The sequence below is a fragment of the Melitaea cinxia genome, chromosome 9 (genome assembly GCF_905220565.1).
Source record: "Melitaea cinxia chromosome 9, ilMelCinx1.1, whole genome shotgun sequence".
Lineage (NCBI taxonomy): Eukaryota > Metazoa > Arthropoda > Insecta > Lepidoptera > Nymphalidae > Melitaea > Melitaea cinxia.
The window spans coordinates 3,297,615-3,318,194 of record NC_059402.1 but is presented as its reverse complement, the minus strand read 5'-3'; the positions used below and the strand labels follow the sequence as shown (position 1 = coordinate 3,318,194).

The window sequence follows — 20,580 nt, the reverse complement described above, 5'->3', positions numbered from 1 at the left end:
TTAGGTAATGCAAGGTAATTATATCAATGGCAGTAATTATCTATATTCCGAAATAGCTATCGAGCAAGCGGGATTTGTCAAAGGTCGAGGAACAAGAGAGCAGATCCTAATTCTTAGACAAATAATCGAAAAGTCTAGAGAGTTTAACATCCCACTCTATATCTGTTTTGTCGACTTTCGCAAGGCCTTTGACACCATAAAATGGCATATATTATGGGACGTACTCACTCAAATGGGAGTACCTATCCACCTGGTTCGTCTCATACGTCGACTTTACGAGGACGGAACTGCAACTGGTCGAATAGACGATGTTGACTCGGAAAGTTTTCATACACAAGCTGGCGTTCGTCAGGGGTGCATACTCTCTCCGCTCCTGTACAACATCTATACAGAGTGTATTATGAGAATCGTTCTGGAAAAACGGGACAAGGGAATTTCAGTGGGAGGTAGAAAAATATCTAACTTGAGGTATGCCGATGATACTACTCTTCTCATTCAAACAAAAGAGGACATGGAACACCTGCTGACATTTCTAGAGACAACAAGCCTCTCCTTTGGACTTACGATCAACAGAGATAAGACCAAGATGATGATAGTGGATCGAGCCGAACTAAACCATCCTGACATCTCTATGATTGGCAACTGTGAGGTTGTCCAATCTTATGTGTACCTTGGTTTCACTATTGCAAACACCGGAGGATGCGAAGACGAGATTCGAAGGAGATGTGCTATTACAAGATCTGCCGTTGGCAAGTTAAAAAGAGTCTGGTGCAACCGTAATATCACCAAAGCCACGAAAGTCCGCCTAATGAGAAGCTTAATCTTCCCGATATTTCTTTATGGCGCAGAAACGTGGACGGTTAGACTCAAAGACCGACGCAAAATTGACGCACTCGAGATGTGGTGCTGGCGGCGACTGCTGCGGATCCCTTGGACAGCGTTTAGGACCAATATTTCGATCCTACAGGAATTAAAAATCAAGCAGAGATTGTCGTCGACTGTGCAAACTCGAATCCTGAAATATTTCGGACACATTGTTCGAAACGAACAATCCATAGAGCGACTCGTTGTCCAAGGGCAGGTAGAAGGCAAGCGGTCACGCGGTCGATCACCTACGCGTTGGACAGACCTTACCAAAGCTGCGACACAGACCTCCATAGTCCACCATACCAGAGTTCTCGAGACGCCGAAAACCGCATCAAGTGGAGACGTATAGCGGGGGCTACTTTAGCCAATGAATCGTCGTCAACCACGACCACTCTGTCAAGAGTGAACGACTAAGAAGAAGAAGAAGAATTATCTATACATAATAGCTGTACCTCGCGGCTTCACCCAGGCATATTTAAGAGAAAAACATGCCAAAATATAATATAGCCTATAGTCTTCATCGTTATAGGCACTATCCAACACAAAAATAATTTTTCTATTCGAACAAATGGTTTCTGAGATTAGCATGTTCAAACAAACACTCTTTAGCATTAGAATATTAAGTATAGATTATAAAATAAAGTCTGTTATCGTCTGTATGTTTGTTTGTTCGCGATAAACTCAAAACCACTTAACGGGTCTTTATGCGGTTTTACTACAAAACAGAGTGATTCACGAGGTAGGGTTATGTACATAATTTAATAATATTTTGTGTAATCGACGAGTATCAATGCCTATTCATGCTCTTCAAGGCATGATGGGAAGAATCACAATAACGAACTTTAAATCCTCCAGGTAATATTTTTACAATACAAATATCTAACTAAGATCAGGATTTAAAATACACTTTTAAACAGAACAAGCGATGGAACATCAAAAGGCGATACGTCTAAACTAATGATGTAATTTTCAAAACATTACGATCCAGTAAGGATTAAAAAGTCAAAAAAATTGAAATAGAAAACATTTTAAGGATAAAAAATAATATTCTCGTATTCCCATCACTGCAGTCGGTTGGAAAGTAAATAGTGTGGTTTTTATTCGATACGTGACCGAACTAGCACGGCTTTAGATAATAAATCCGTTCTAGCTTCTTCAACTTAGATGCACTGGATTTATCTAAAATAACCTTTATTGAAAACTGTTTGATATAAATAAATAAATATTTCAATTTTAAAATGTTATTTTTTTTTTCTTTTATGATGTCGATATTATTGTTGATAGTGTCTTTAGAGGTTTTATATTAATATTTTTAGCTAAATTAGTATTATAAGTAATACTAAATACAGTATATTTTAGTACAAAGTACCTGGATGACCGAACATAGCTCGGTATTTTTAGTGAATCGTATTTTTTTTCAAAGTTTTGAAAATAAAAATGTAAATAAAAAAGGCATGGGCACTTAAGAGCCCCCGGATGTTAAAAAAAATTAAGTGTCAAAGATAGTAAAATAAACCAGGGTGTCCAGTACATTTTCTTACGTGTTATACTCGGTTCCTAAAAGGAAAAGGTACTCACTGTATTTTGTGTTTTAAATTATAACATTTTTACTGGGTCAATGATGATCGATGATTTTTTATTTTAAATCAAAAGCTGTGGTACTCGTCGTATAGAGTCTCATTTAAATTTGATTGAGATTTGACGAGGACTTTTTAAGTTATCTTTAATATCGTTTATGTTACAATTTGTACACTTACACCGACACAATACCTCTGCCCTTAGGTTGCCAGGAAGAGATCGCTGTTCAGCGATAAGGCCGCCCTTTGTACCTTATGATACTTTGTTAAAATCAATCTGATATGTATTGTTTCTGTTTTGGTGTACAATAAAGTGTATTGTTGTTGTTGTTGTTATTGTTATTGACGCCAAGCTTCAGCTGACTTTGTATTACATATCAATGTAAATTTGAAGACGATTTTTTTTTTATGTTTACGAACAAATAAAATTAGCCTTACGTGTTTCCCAGGTGTTTTCAATGTGCGAACCGGACTTTATTAAATTTGATGTCATTTCTATGCAATTTTAGTCAATTAAAATATTCTCATTCTTTTCCAGTGAGGGCGTAAATGACAGTCTGCGGGAAGCACGCAAAAGCGAGGCTGTATGCGCTGGCATACTCGTTCTAGTATGTGTGGTGTCGCCTATCATCATCGCCTTAGTACGGAACGCGGTCAATACTATACAGGTAAAATGTGATAAACTTAGTAAGTCTTGGAAAATACTGTTTCATAAAACGCGTATATAAAATACATTGATGACGATATACTAGTCACAATAGCGTCCATGCGGTTATAAATGTTTAACTACAAATATTTTACAATTTTAAGTTTCCTACCTAAGAATGTCATCAACTATTGATTTGACTTCTTAGTAATAATAATATAATATGGTAATCAAAATGAATGGTCTAGTAGCTACATTAACTACATAGGTATATCGAGGTACGCTATGTCAGAGGTAGCTGAGCTAAGGCTTAGTAGGAAATATCCTGTTCAAAATCTGGCAGTTTGTGGTATGTTCAACCCTGTCTATTTTATTCAAAAATATCTTTAGCCCCGACCCAAAGATTTGTGATTTTCTATCTAACTCGTAAAGACAGCTTTATATTTGTTGAATAAATAGGAAAATTACTAAGTTTTATGAGTCACAGGCTAAATAAGTTATTTGATAGCCTTTGATACTGTCTGATGTTTCAAATTTTAGAAATGTCTCAATTACTTCTATCTTTCTACGTCAAGTGGTAAAACTTAAAGTTTTTACTTACAAGCAAATTAAAACGTCAGCGATTTCTTCAAGTAAATTTTGAATTGTTATCATACCAATAATATATAAGACGAGACCAAAATTAGGTCAAGCTTAAGGTACTCTCCGAAGCAAGACAGATAAACCCACAATAACATTCATCATCTTCCTGCCCTTATCACACTTATGTAGGGTCGGCATATAACATTCATCCAGATCTAAAACCAATATTTGCATAAATACAAATATTTGCCCCGAATGCGAATCGAACCCGCTATCGACGACATTAATTAAAGCTAACTGTGCCACTATAACAAAATACTTTCTGTAAATAATAACTACAAAGCTTAGTGTTTTTGGCAAATAAAGAAGTATTTTCTCAATTCGACTTTATTTTTTATATACTTATGTGTTACCTTATCACTTTTTACTGGTTGTACCGGTTTTAATGTTTTTTTTTTAATTCGAAATTTGAACAAGATTCGAGATCTTTAAACGATCCTTAATAACGCGTTTTTAACTGACTTCGACTGAGTTTGTGATGCTCTCATTTATTTATCGGTCGGTGTATTAATTGTTGATTACAAACAAAATTTTAAATATTTTAAAAATCGTATTAAAAATCGATCTCCGCTTGAACGGATGTTTGATATGATATTTAAAATGTTTAGAATTTCCTCATGACGATCAGTGCGAGTTTCCGCTAATGCGTCAGATAAAATTTAACTGTCCTACTTACATATCTCATAAAAGTAGTTAAAAATTCCCACACAAATCCGGCTACAACGTGCATCTTGGTTACACGTAAGGACACTACTGATATTATGATTTCATTTTATATGGCCTCGACCTTAATGTGGTCGCAGAAACCAGGATACTTAAATTCAACTTGGATTAAACATGTACTTATGTTAAAAAAATCGTCGATATACGCGCACAGCTTATTTAATTTTAACCGACTTCAGAAAAGAAGGATCAGTACGACTATTTTTTATTTTTTCTTCTGTTATTAATCGATTGATGGTGCTTATTATATGGTTCCATTTAACTAAAATCGAGATTTGAAGAATACTGTTTGAGTTATCTGTAGAATTGTGTATTCTCTTGACGGTTTTGTCGGTTTTTTTTTTGTATCCGACCAAACCTAACTATTATTGTATTTGTATTTTTTTCGTTTCATCATTTATTCGTTTCTTTATTAAAATATTTCAATAACCTCGATAATGCTAATATAAACGCGAGTACGCTAGATTTAAATCGGTAATATTGAAATTTAAACTTTAAAAATAATAATATATAAAGTTTATATTTATATTAGATAGCTCATTTATGGAGTAAGTTTATAGTCTATAAAACATTTTATTAGATACATTTTTTTTCTTAAATTAACGCGGGCGAAAATGCGAGACACGGCTGGTTTTTAATATTATGGAATCAAATTAGATATACACGCTATTCCCGTAAAGTTGTATGACTCGATCCCTGTCACATTCTGCTGCTGGGCATAGGCCTCTTTCTCCGTGTGGGAGGGGGATCGGAGTTTAATCAACCACGTTGTTTCGCTGCGGGCTGTAGGACTCATACAAAACAAATTTGTTTATTTTTATTATTTTCACTGAATTTGTTTTATAAAGCTAATAAGGGTGTTTTTAACTATTATGTTATTGTATAACTCATTATAACTGTTAACTAACGTAACTTATGTAAATATAATATATAAATAATATGTAAATAATTGGTGATTAATTGTTTATGTTATGTATTTAGTAAATTATTATACGTTCTAAGAATTAATATGAGTGTAAATAGAAATAATATATAATTAGCTTATAGTTCTTAAAAAAAAAAACTATAAATATAATCTTCACAACGCCTATATAACTATGGAAATGCTTTACAGTATACAATTTTTCCTATATCAATTAAAATTCGTAAAATAATTCAAAAAATTATCAATATCAATGATGTCTTTGCGATGATATTACTAATTAACAGTTTAGTATCCAACCTCGTTCAGCGACTAAATATAGCAACGTAATATTGAATGTCATCAAGGCAATCCCAATGAGTGAGGTAATTTAAATATTTTATAATATTTATAGCATTATAAGGAAATATGTAAATATTTGTTGCATGCGTCTATGTCCGAACGATTCCATCGCATTGTATAATTTTATTCTTTTTTGTTTTCGTTGTCAGGGCAAGGTTATTCTTTAAAAAATAAATTTAAAAAAGTCATAAAAAATATGGTGGTACAAAATATGTTTTTTTATAATAATAATAATAATATGTTTTTTTATTTATTTATTAAGGTACAGTAAAACAGACAATAAGCTTATACAACAAACTGAAAATGTTACAAAAAATATATGTACATAAACATGTTTTTCCAATTATAATTTTTAAACATCGCTAAAGCAATACTATATAATGCTAAATTATATTAAGTACACAAATAGGTATTCATAATTAAACGAAGAGGAATATATATTGATATTATAATATATATGTGAATATAATATATTGATTGGTACTACTACACATTCAGAAAAATAATTGTGTTATTATAAAAAAAAAAATGAAAATCGACTTCAGTTTCCATCGACAAGTAATAAAATTAGCACATCAACGTAAGTAGTCGAAATAAAGTCAAGTAAATACGCATTATTATCGATAACTCAAAAATTACATCACTAAAAATCGATCGAGTTCAAATTAAATTAAACAGGACCATACGAGAAGCACCAGATTTTGATTAAAAACTAATCATCAAAATTGGTACTGTCGATCGATTCTGTAAAATCCCACTGCTGGGCTTATTAGGGCTCTTTCTTCATGTTTGAGAAGGGTCGGAGCTTTATTCACCACGCTGTTCCACTGCTGGTTGGCGGATATTGACAAAAGCGGTACACTCTGTAAAATGGTATGAGGTAACACACATCAGTCAGGTAATAAGACATCTGTATATAAAAATAAAGTTATTACCATTGATATAAAAATATAGTGACTATATTAAAATATAGTTACTATATTATATATATACACATGTGTATGTATGTCAATGACACGTGTATCATGTTACAATAGTGTAATAATTCCACAACGGCAGACAAGTCTAGTACGTCGAATTACGTCATATTTACAGCATCAGTGATATGACGCAGCAGAATAATATGCGAGCACGCGTTTCTAAGTGATTATTTGTTTCAGTTTATCTAATTTATTTATGAACTAATAGTAATAGACCCTAACTAAAAATGACCTTCACTCGTCTTTTTAATGAATAAAAATTATTTTATATTTACTTTAGAATATTAAAAAATAATCATATACCTATATAGTACAACCATATTATATAATTATTACAATCAGTTTTTAGCAGACTATATTACACTATACCTATTTATTCACAATGAAACAGCGCTGATTTTGATATAAGATTTTTTTTTTTATTATACAATATCCCCGCCAGTAGATCTAATCACCTTACTCATCACAGGAACACAACACTGCCTGAAAGCAGTATTATTTAGCTGTGATATTCTGTAAGGTCAAGGTACTTCTCCAGTCGGACTGCTCGAGGATTTTAGCATTTAAATATTTCATATTTCATAATGTGCTCTACTTTATTTATTAATATTTTTATTATTATTATATTTATAAAACATCACTCATACACACATCAGCCTATCGCAGTCCACTGATGGTCATAGGCCTCCACAAGTTCGCGCCAAAAATGACGTGAACTCATGTGTTTGCCTCAGCCGTCGGTCCCGGTTGTTATCATCTACGCCTGATAGCGATCGTTACTCACTCATAGTAGGGAATATATCCGCCAACCCGCATTGGAGCAGCGTGGTGGATTAAGCTCTGATCCTTCTCCTACATGGGGAAAGAGGCCTATGCCCAGTAGTAGGATATTACAGACTGAGACTGATTAGAGATAACTCAAAACGACAGACTCAGAACAACATAACAAGCACCACGTTTCGATTAAAAAAAGTATCTTCGAAATCCGTCCACCGTATAAATGACACAGTAAAAGTTCTGAGGAAACATATATAAAAAAATACAGTCATAATAAGAACCTACTCCTTTTTAGAAGTCGATTCAAATAATATTATATTTATATTCGGTCCGACACAGTAAAATGCTAGTATACTTTTACCCTATATTGACACCAGCAATTTATACTAAGCTAACTCATAAAAGTGAACTTTACAATAGAGGCTTATAAAAGGGAAAAACGTGATACCTTTTATATTAATAAAGAAACTTATTTGAAAATTGGTATCTTTAATAGTTAATTTATTCATTGCAATTTCACAATTTTTATTATTACAAAAAAAAACACACACATTTATTCAAGTTGTATTGAGAAAACCAACTTATCGAAAATTCGAGTTGGCGTAGTATAAATTGTTGGTGTCGATATTATCTTATTCCTGCTTAAAAAGTTATAAAATGTTACTCATGTTAATCTTCCCATATTTAATTCCTCGAACCTTGTTTCGTCTCTTAAGAAGTAAATTCGAATAAAAGAAAAAAACAAAACAAAAATATGCATATGTATATATCTTATTCCATTCATATCGAAAATCCGGTTTACTACACAATGTCAATGATCTTCGTGCGGTATCGGTCAAGTTCAGTCAAGGTCAGTCACATTACAACCTATTACGTCTGTGCCAGACTCGATTATGACTCAGTCGGTATTGAGGTCAGTTGTGAAGTAACGAATGTCGTAAGCAATTCAAATTATTATTGTATAATAAATAATAATAAAGTTGTATATTTATTACAAACATACTGTTATTTGTGTCTAAGGCTCAACTTCGCCCGTGTTTTAGGAAAAAGCCGGTCGGTATTGATAAATATTTTTGTAATAAATAAATATTCATGTAAACAAATCTGTATATCTATCACCCAGAATCGGGGTAGGAATCGAAACAGCAACCCCTGGAGCAAAGCAGTGTCACTACAAACTGCGTGTATGAAGTGACGTCAGCAGCGTCAACGTCACTTACTCTGAGACAATTCTGATAGATTTTGTTGTAATGATTCGTTTAATTACATTATATTATTACTAGCTGACTCGGCAAACGTTGTCTTGCCGCTAAACGCTATTTAAAAAAAGGGGTTGATCGTAGAGGGTTGAAAATTTAGGATTGTATGTATTTTTTAATATTGTATCATAAAAAATTAAAAAATAAATAATTTATCTAAAAATTAAAAAAAAAAATAGGGGTGGACTACCCTTAGCATTTATTCAAAAATAGATATTGTTCGATTCTCAGACCTACCCATTATGCACACAAAATTTCATGAGAATCGGTCAAGTCGTTTCGGAGGAGTTTAACTACAAACTCCGCGACACGAGAATTTTATACATTAGATAAATTTATGAATAAAATATGTATTTTTTTTTTTAATTTCCATTCAATTGCAGTGTTAATTAAGCTAAATTCATGTCAACAATCCGTTTATTTTATTTTTTTCAAAATTCATTTAAAGTTGAGCTTTATAATATCTATTGATATATATCGTTTGGATTACTCTAATTTTTCTTGTATACTTATGGGTTTTCCACTATGCCTCGGAAAGCAAATTAATCTGTCGGCATTTTTGTCATAGATACCTAATAGGAATATATTATCCAATGTGTGATTAATTAAGCTTATCCTACAAGGAGGAAGAGGCCTATCCTCAGAAGTGGTATACTATAAATTTATTTAATCAACCAATTATTTTACATTTCAGGTATACGCCCGCAATTTATCCGAGAAAGCCAGAGAGCTGGAATATGAGAAAGAGTTGAGTGACTCATTACTCTACCAGATGTTGCCAGCCAGTGTTGCCAAGCAGTTGAAACAGACTCAGCAGGTAAAATACACCTAAGTGGTTCCAATACTATCAATCCGATTGTATTTCTTTAGGTAGAGAATAGCGGAAAACAACTTGCCCAAAATCTGGAGCAGCCCAATTGGTATAGTGTCTCTTATCCAGTGCCAAATAATCCTGCTCTAGTTTTGTACTCCTGTAGTGAGTAAAGTAGCCAGAGCTTCTGGGTATGCAATGTGTCACTTAAGTTAGGGTTAAGAACGCGCCTGTGATGTCACTGGTATTCCAAGTCCCCACATACTTCAGTAACTGCTTACCATCGAGCAGACCGCAGTCTTGTTTATTATACTTTGGTATAATTGTTACAGCATACTCCGTTTTATATCGTTATCCTTCGTGTTTGTAAGAAATAGTTATACGATATTATAAGCGTGTAACAATTCAATAGTACTTAATAGAAACCACAAAATAATAAATATTATATTACTATGTTAAACAAAATATTAACAATTTTTCTTAGAATTTATTGTTTATTTCTTAGAACAATCGTCCAGTCGAAGCCGTTTATTTTTAGAGTGTATTTTTTTACTGTACTGGCGGACCTAGGCGTGGCGTTTTGATAACCCATCTAAGAACTGAGATAACCACGTACTGTTTTTAAAAATCTTAGCACAGAGTAACGATAACAAATATTATCAAATTCTTGTATTAACAACCGAGATTTATGGTTTCAAAGTCCTATCTAAGGTACTCTGGGACGTCGCAAGGATACCCAGACCCCAAAAACTTAGACCGGAAATATATATATATATATATATATATATATATATATATATATATATATATTTTTTTTTTTCTTTATACAAACATCTGTTTCCAGTAGGAATCGAAATTGCGATGCTACTTTAACTTTCGGTTTTGAGAGAAAAACTATTTTTAATATTTTAAATGAAAATATTTAACCATGTTATTTCTAATGTATACATATTTTTCCCTATCTTGGTTTTCTTGTTACGTATTATGTAAGTTGTTTTTACTCGTAGACCATTTATATAATTGAACAATTACAGACACATTATTTTTAAATACCACCAACCAAAGCACACATAAGTCTCACACTAAGAGTAATATAACAAAGTTCTAATATTAAATCAAAGAAATATACTTAAATTTTAAAATGTTTTCAATTTTACTTACTGCGAAATTCATTCATCAATCTTCGTTTAAACTTGAAAATTTTACGAGACTTGTTTCATAGTGTTTTGACATTTTATGAAATTAATAAATGTCACCAACTGCAGACAAATAGTAATTAATCAAGTAACTACAGCTTGGTTATCACAGTGTAACACTTTTACTGTAGTATCTTGACTACGTGGTTTCGTCACGGCGTCATCAATTTCGTACGACTCGACCTCGTGTCACGGTACAACGCCTCATCCTGTAATCACGGCGATGATATCTTGACTACGTGCTTGCGTCATGCGACCATCACCCTTTTAATCCTACGCATCATCCTACAGTTCATGAGAACTAGCAACTTTTGCACTCAAGACGACGTGACACTTTGACTGTGATAGCTTGGCTATTTGACTGGGTGATGGCAGTATTAACCACGTACAGCACTATCTCGTTTGACGGTATAGTCCCGCATGCTGTAATTCATTGAAACCTAATTCAAACGATAACATTAACTTAAAATTACTTCGCTTTGAACAGTGCCAACTTTTATTTTTATGGCAGTTAGTTCTACTGATTAATCTATACAAATAAATAAAATTGGAGTATTTGTTTCTAATATTAAAATAATCGCTTTTTACTAAATGCATATGGATATACACGGTACATATACCAAAATAAGAATTTTCACAATTTTTGTCTGTCCGTCTGTTATTCCGGGTAATCTCTGAAGCGGCTGGACTGATTTTGACGGGACTTTTACTGGCAGATAGATAGCTGATGTAATGAAGAGTAGCTTAGGCTACTTTTATTTTAGGAATTTATTTATTTTGCAACAATACACAATATTATTTTTAAATATCACGCGGGCGAAGTCGCAGGTACAGCTAGATTATAATAAGAAAAGATATGTCAAGATCAAAGGTGATACGTATCACTTTTGATATTGAATATATTTTCATGTGAAAATAAATTCACATGAAAATATATTTTACCGCGTATTTTAAACTATTAATTAATTATTACTCGTCATAATGTGCTCGTTTTGTGCCGAGGTTTAAGCTACTATAAAATAATAAAAAATAATTTAGCCTAAAAAAATAAAATAATTATTATATTAAAATAATTCTCTTCTTATTCGAAATCCCTAGTAAGATTGCCAGAGCTCTTGGGGAGTTGGGAGAGTCGGCAACGCGCTTGCAATGCCCCTGGTATTCCAGGTGTCCTGAGGCACTGGTATCCGCTTACCATTAAGCAGACTAGACCTAGTAGATTGAAAAAAATTTTTTATCCATTTATTTTACTAAAGGTACCAGCAGAATTCTTCGCCTCAGTCACTGTTTACTTCAGTGATATCGTCGGCTTCACCGCCATTGCTGCTGTATCCACGCCATATCAGGTAAAAGTTACTTAATACTCCTTGCTCAAAATAATTTAAAAAAATCATCTCCATCATATACTCTCTTTTACTTTTGTATGAAGACTTAACTAGTAAAACTATGTCACATAAATTAAAATTTTAATGTTAAATCAAAATTTTATCTCACCCTAATAAATGATTAATAAATTATTATGTCATAGTTTTGAATGCTCTAAGCTCCCTTAAAAGCGATGGAAGTATATGGTTGCTGCTCCTGCATATTTACGTATTATGACGTAGCTTAGCGAATTATTAATTGGTTCCTCGAATTTAAAGACACTATACATTTTGGTATTTCAAGTTAAATCCCCTGAAAGTTCCTTTTCAAGTTAATTGCCTTAGAGATGGTTTAGAGACAAATTCCTCCTAAATTATTAAATCCTTAGTCACGTATGAAAAAGTCCCAAAAACTTACGTACGTTACGTAATAAGTATCACATTTTATATAACGCACATGAAACATTTGGATTGATTGAAAGAAATATATAGGATCTGGTTAATAATTTATTTGTGGTGTAAAATAATGTATCAATAAATAAAATCTATACTATAAAAATGAGTCGCTGAATGTGTTGCTAAGCGCAAAACTCAAGAACGGTTGGACCGTTTCGCTAATTCTTTTTTTAAAATATTCCTTGAAGCACGAGGATGGTTCCTACGGAGAGAAAAATTCTAAAAAAAAAAATTAAATTTCCTGAAAAAGTCTAAAAACAACACTTTTCTATACTCCCATACAAAAGATTTGTGATAATACTTAAAAGTCAATTTGAACTTTAATACCATACGATAAAGTTTGTGTTAGGCGATACGAAGTTCGCCGGGTCAGCTAGTATTTAATAAAAATAATTCAGTCGATTTAAGTTAAGAAAATAGTGACTTATCGTTGTCAGCCTAACTACATCTTTGACTAGTTAGACCACTTGAAGAAAGCCTTTTAGACGCCTGTTTCGTTCAAATCATGATCTATGATTTATGCATAAACTATATATACAAGTATATTTATTTGTTTATTTACTTTTGTAATTCGAAATCCAGTAATTTTCTTGGTTTGGGCTCAGATTTTTACATATGTACCTACTAATAAGACTTCGTCACGTTACTAATGATAGCTGACTTCAGTAGTTCTAGAGTATGGAAAGATATATCGGCTTAGGCAAACAATCACGGATGCAAAAACCCTGTGTTACTGTTACATTCATACACCTCTATAGTGTTAAAAGATTTCGAATGTTGAGAACATTATAGCTATAGCAAGACGAATTTTGCTAGGTCAGTTAGCTTATAATAAAACTAGCTAACCCCGCGAACATTGTTTTGCCATATTATTATATTAACCTCCTTAATCCTTAAAAATAGATGTTGGCCGATTCTCAGACCTACCCGATATGCACACAAAATTTCATGAGAATCGGTCAAGCCGTTTCGGAGGAGTTTAACTACAAACACCGCGACATGAGAATTTTACATATTAGATGATCAGGTATATAGGTTAAATATGACTCCACGTCTATGCTTTCACCTTAGCTTTATAACTAATACATGATTAAAATACTATATTTAAAAAAAAATTAGTGTTCTAAAATAGCATGTCATAATTCAATATGTAGAAAACATTGTAGTACATAAATAATAATCTATGTAAATAGAAATTAATCGCGAAATGTATTGCTAAGTGCTAGTCTTGAAAAAGGCTAAGGTAATCAATACGTTTTAGACAGTTGTTAAAGAATTAAAAAATTTTTTACAGATAATCTAAGAAACATAACGATTATTTAAGCTTCACACGTTGACAGTTCCCAAACCATAAGAAGTTTCGGATCAACTAGTAACATAGCATATATAATAAACTTTATTTATAGTAAATAACATGATGTAATGAACAAACAGATAGTAAAGTAACCGTCGTTGTTTTCGTTATTGAATTTTAAAATGACATTTTGTCTTTTAACATTACTGTTTTTTTAACTTGTTGTTTTCGTTTACTTAGTCTTTTTATTTCACAATTTTATGGTTTGTGGTCGGTTATGTGTTATGTAATCTTTACAAATAAATAAAATTTGAGTGTCTGTTTGTAATATTAAAATAACCGCTTTTTACTAGATGCATATAGATGTATACACGATACGTATACCAAAATAACATTTTTTTACAATTTTGTCTGTCTGTCTGTCTGTTCCGGCTAATCTCTGAAACACCTGAGCTAATTTTGCCGGGACCTCACTGGCAGATCTCTCTATATCTATGTAATAAGGTCTAACTTAGGCTACCTTTATTTTAGAAATTTATTCATTTTATAACTCTGTGAACGAAACAATACTTTTTTGTGAAAATACGAAGTCGCGGGCACAGCTAGTTAGTAACTATGAGATTATCAAGTCTGTCGACTCACTGTCTGGGAGCAAGTCTAGTAGGTTCGACCTTTGTTCTAATGTGTTACATATTATATTGAACTTTATCCCATCGAGTTAATGTTCGAAATCTCAAGAGCATAGCTAACAGATTAAAAAGTTAGGTATTATAATAAAACTTTTTGAAAACAGCTTTAATCCGCTTGAAATTAAAAATAATAGGTCTTTACCAATGAAATTGTCGTTTTTGATGAAATAAGTTAACGCACTTTTTTCTATATTTTTTATTTTTATTATTCAAAGTTCATTCATTATTCAAGCCCATGGAATCAATGCATTTTTGCCAACGTAGTGGTTACTTATGCTTTTCTTAAAAAACTCTGCTGGACGTGAGGCAACAAACTCTTCAAAGGCATTTTTTACTGCCACTCAGGTATTGAATTTTTTTCCCGCCAAAAAGTTATCTAAATTCTGGAAAAAGTGGAAGTCTGTAGGGGCAAAATCTGGTGAGTACAGTTGATGACGGAGAACTTCCAACCTCAGGTCTCGTAACTTGGAGACCGTCTGCCATCCCCATTATTGTGTTTAGTTCTTCACAGTACACATCTGCAGTAATGCTCATGTCGTTTGGTAAGAAGCTGTGATGAATTACACCGGCGCTAGACCACCAAACAGTTACCATCACTTTCTTAGGGGTCATTTTTCGTTTAGGGCATTTTTCGTTAAGACCACCTTTACACTTCTTTTTAAGTTCAAATGTTTTTATGTTCTATAATATAATTCTAAATGTGTAAATAATAATGTTTTAATAAATAATTATAATTAAATTTACATTCTTAGGTGATCAGTTTCTTAAACTCCGTGTACAAGTTATTCGATGAAAGAATTGAATGCTACGATGTTTACAAGATCGAGACTATCGGAGACTCCTACATGGTCGCGTCTGGACTACCCGTCAGAAATGGTATACTAATGTGCTATTTAATTAATATACTGACTATATTATTTGTGATCCAAATTTGGAAATGAATTGAAATTTACAAAAACGCTTAAAGAATTTTCATTTATTTGGACTAAACTTCACTGGAATATTTTGTACATGCCACACTATCGCAAGTTAGTACTGATTTTACATCAGGCCATTCAACATTTTTTTTAATATATTTATTTGATGATTTTTTTTATCATTATTTTTAAATATCATTCTGCATATACACACACGCACAATTGAAATGTTAATCTAACCATGTAAGAATAAATAAATTTATAAACGAAATGTATAAAAATAAAATGAAATTGATAAAAAATTTATACGTTTTAAAATTAATAAATGATTCATAAAATTCATAATTCAACAATAATTATTATGAACGTTGCCGCTACCACTCGCAACCTTATCAATTCACGATATTTGCAATAACAATTTGAAATTATATTTTATTATTTAATATTTGAGAACAAAATAACAAAAATAACGTTAAAACTTTTTAGTTTTAACGTTATTTTTGTTATTTTGTTCTTAAATATTAAAAAAGGACCAAAGAAAACCAAATCAGAACAAATATACCGCTATTATTAGAAAGATTATAGTCCCTTCTGACAATTAACACAAAATCACTAAATTTAATGAAAATATTAAGATTATAACAACTAATATATAATGATAACATTATTACAGGAAATAAGCATGCCACAGAAATTGCTAGCATGGCGCTAGAGTTGCTAGAAGCAACATCCATGTGTCGACTACCACATCGCCCCGATCAGGTACTTAGGTAATATTCGTCTCTGTGTCTTTGCTTAAAGCTTAGCTTTTTCTCTTCCGTTATATTTAAATACTATATTACTGAAACAACTTTTTCGGATTTTATCGCCCCCCCTCCGAAGTCCTCCCGTGTAAAGTATCCGAAACGTCGGGCATTTAAAACACATAATAAACCGCGATAAAGTCTGAAAAAGTTGTTTCATTATAATGAATACAATTCGCGTAAACATTAAAAAACAATATAGTATATTAAATTAATAACCAAAAGCATAACATAACAGAGAACATTATAAACGTTTGGAAGTGCCATATCCAATTACAGAGGTACTCTGAATTGTATTTATGCTTGAGAATAATTTGCGTTTGCTTTATCGATATTTGTTTCACTTCGAAATAAGTCATACAAACTAGTGTACATACTAGGATTCCCGGAACCAGTCTATTTTTGAGAACCGGGATTTTCGGTACTTTGTCTGAAGGGAACTATGTTTCCCGGTTCTTTCGACATTTTTTTGTATTTTTCTTTTCTTATTTTTAGTCTTAATATAGAAGTTAAAAATCATCATCTGCACAGCTACAATCAAGTATTTTCCACGTTCATCTTTTTAGGGTAGCGGCACTTGTTACGTAGAATATTGTTTGCATCTTTGCAGGTGTCCTTTAATATAAAGTTCAACTACTAGACTTCATCAACGACGGACAGTCCGTAATGTTGTTTATGACCTTTGGTATCCTTTCATCTTTCCATATTTACGTTGATTCTACATGAGTACATCTATACAATGGGGAGATTTTTGAGGACCTCGTTGATATATCCACCGTTTATTTGTTACCATAGCAGCTTTCTCTTCAGGACACATTATTGATATCATCACGTGGATACCCATTGCCTCTCTATTTCGCTTTTGTATGAATTGCTTGATTCAAATAAAATTGCCAAAAGTATCGAAAGAACTGCGAATGTGATTTACTGGTACTTTTTAACTGACCAAAGAACTGGAAAATCACGGTTCTTTCGGTACCCATATTTTCAGGTTCTGAGCCCTAGTACATACTAATTCATATCACTGGAAAAGAGAAAAGATATTTTTTATATATTGTTGTATCTAAATGATTTTTTGTCATAGACACTTTGTATGAGAAGCGGAATCCATACAGGACCATGTGTAGCTGGCATCGTTGGTACCAAAATGCCACGATACTGCCTCTTCGGTGACACTATAAACACCGCCAGTAGAATGGAAAGTACGGGTGAACGTGAGTTATTTTACTAATATTTTCCTTATATTACCTCGCAATGTTATGTATAATATATAATATACACAGTAGATAATGAGATGAGATGTGAATAAATTTTGTTTTCGTTATTGCCTAATCTTTTTCAGCATCCTATAAGACCTAGGAATTCAAATGAATCATATTTTCATAAACATACATTCGTATTAAGTTTTTTCACGTTCTAAGAATTAGTAGTCAAAAAAAATATAGCGTTGCCTCATAAAAACTCTTAAAAAATTGTTTTTTTCTTTAATTCTTGGATATTTCCTTTTTTTAAGTTTTTTGGTAGGGCACATCAAACTGAAGTAGGGTACAGCAGGAATTTCCTGCTCAAGATATGGAGCGGCCCGACTGGGGTAGTACCTCGACCTTACAGAAGATCACAGCAAAATAATACTGTTTTCAAGCACTATTGTGTTCCTGTTGGTGAGTAAGGTGACCAGAGCTCCTGGGGGGATTGGGGATTGGGTCAGCAACGCGCTTGCTATGCTTCTGGTGTTGCAGGTGTCTATAAGCTACGGTAATCGCTTACCATCAGGTGAGCCCTACGCTTGTTTGCCGACCTAGTGACATAAAAAAATTATGATCAAGAAGGAGGAGCATAAACTGTAGGTGAAAAAGTTCTGAGGGAAAAATTGATTTCTACTTGTTTTATGTTCCAGCAATGAAAATACAAATATCTGAAGATGTCAAACAAGCTCTGGACAAGACTGGCCTTTTTATTACCACACCACGAGGTGTCGTCGATGTCAAGGTACGTATACTTTATTATATACGATGCAATTGGGGTTTTAACTGAGGTAGGGCCACAGCAGGAAAATTCCTGCTCAAAATATGGAGATATAGCTACGAGTATATAATACTATTTTCAATCAGTATTGTGTTCTTGTTGGTGAGTACGGTGACCAGAGCTCCTGAGGGGGATTGGGGATAGGGTCGGCAATGCGCTTGCGATGCTTCTGATGTTACAGGCGTCTATAAGCTACGATAATCGCTTACCATCAGGTGATCTGTACACTTGTTTGCAAACCTAGTTATATATAAAAAAAGAATATAGTGGGAATAAAAAAATACAAATAAATTGTCTTCATCAATCACGCAGCGTAAATACATAATTTCATAATTCTTATATTGTTGATATGTACGAAAATATTATATAGATGTCTTGAGTTTTTCTCGACGTTTTAAACTAATCATGGCTCATCCCTTAATTCAGAACGTAATTTTCAAAAGGCGATCAATCTCTGCAGATATTTGTGTAGTTGAATACTAAATACTTGACAAACGTGTGTAAAGTGTCATATTTTCCTATGACACAGTTTTTCTATAGGAAAATCTGACATAATCGGATAATTTCGATGTCCTTCACAAGAGGAAGGAAAACTAGTTTTCTGTACAACTAATAGAAACGGGACTGTTTGTAAGAATCATACAGCAGAGTCTATGATGTCATGTCTTTAACATACACATACATAACTGTAGATATATTGCGCTCAACCTAAAAATAGCTTCTTTTGCAGGGCAAAGGCGAAATGACAACATACTGGCTAGAAGGTCGTAACGGCCCATCCCCAGTGAGACCGGCTGCCTCCCTGGACTACACACCCAGCTTCCTTGCCAGAATCCACTCCAAGGGTCGGAACTCACCAAGATACCAACCAGACATCAGAAATCACTAAAAAATTTAGTTCAATAACAAATATCTACGTATATTAAATTTAAGTGTGAAAATGTTGTGTATTATTTCCCCCTTTTCACTCTAGTCAAACGAAATAAAAACCGACTCCAATTTATGCCGATAAATATAGTACAAGACACATAATTAGTGATAACTCGTGAACAGTAGTATAGTATAGTAGTAGTCAATTCTGACTCAAATTGAAACGGGACAGCTCGAAAATCACTAGATATCGAATAAAAAAGGAATCTTTGAAATCGATACATGTAAAAAGTTGTCAGGTAACACACATAGAAATAAATATAATTGAATTGAGATTTTTGAAGTCGATTAAAAATGGGTCATCACTAGGTCTCAGATTTGATTTTATGTATATGGAAATGACTTATTATTAGCTATTAACATATTAACTATTATTAAAAAATAACGTATAATTAGATGAACACATGCCAACATGTAAAGCCCCAACCGTCTCAAGACCGGTCCGCGTTTCCCAGTCATTAGCAATTCAAATAGCTACAAGTACTTATATCTAATATATAAAATTCTCGTGTCACAGTTTTCGTTGCCATACTCCTCCGAAACGGCTTGACCGATTTTGATGAAATTTTTTGTGCTTATCCGGTATCTATGAGAATCGGCCAACATCTATTTTTCATCCCCCTAAATCTTAGGGGTAGTCCACCCCTAATTTTTTTTTTTTTTTAGACAAAATTTTTAATTTCTATTTTTTTATGATACAACATTAAAAAATACATACAACCCTAAATTTTCACCCTTCTACCACCAACCCCTATTTCTTAATTGCGTTTAGCGGCAAGACAACGTTTGCCGGGTCAGCTAGTATTTACTTATTTTTTAGTATCATAAGTGACAGAATAATCATTTTACTTGAGTTGTTTTCAATTATTCTGTATTACTTAAAGTATTATAAGTCGAGTACATATTTTAATGTAAAATTAATCGCTCTCTGTTTTAAACATTCTAATCTTAGCCTCGAAGAGTTAACGCAGATAATTAATTAGTTCATACATATAAGTTATTATAATACACAATGAAAATTTGGTTATAGATCAGCATATTTTTTTATAATTTACGATGATATATTTATTTATTTTTTTAATATTGATTCCGCAATTAAAAGGAGAAGAATTAGAAAAAGAGCTTCAAAATGAAAACAAATTAAAAAAATACAACGTACAACCACGTCTTCGGTGCGACCAACTACTGCGGTCACCAACCCGCCTGCCCAGCGTGGTGACTATGGGCAAAACACATGAGTTCACGTTATTTTTGGCGTGAACTTGTGGAGGCCTATGTCCAGCAGTGGACTGTATAGGCTGTAATGATGAACCAATAAGACTTTGCTAAAAAAAATAAAAATGAAATGTGATGCTTTGTG

General features: G+C 32.8%; 1 protein-coding gene across 1 annotated transcript in view; it reads left to right on the top strand.

Annotated features, from left to right (window-relative positions):
• Nucleotides 1-19,231, top strand: part of LOC123656385 (atrial natriuretic peptide receptor 2) — a 43,598-nt gene extending 24,367 nt beyond the window's left edge. The window contains exons 5-12 of the mRNA XM_045592074.1: nt 2,983-3,112; nt 9,430-9,552; nt 11,999-12,088; nt 15,298-15,421; nt 16,136-16,224; nt 17,350-17,479; nt 18,163-18,254; nt 19,021-19,231. Coding sequence (XP_045448030.1) covers nt 2,983-3,112; nt 9,430-9,552; nt 11,999-12,088; nt 15,298-15,421; nt 16,136-16,224; nt 17,350-17,479; nt 18,163-18,254; nt 19,021-19,179 — 937 coding nt within the window. The 3' untranslated portion in view covers nt 19,180-19,231. The remainder of the gene's footprint in view (nt 1-2,982; nt 3,113-9,429; nt 9,553-11,998; nt 12,089-15,297; nt 15,422-16,135; nt 16,225-17,349; nt 17,480-18,162; nt 18,255-19,020) is intronic.
• Nucleotides 19,232-20,580: the final 1,349 nt, after the last annotated feature.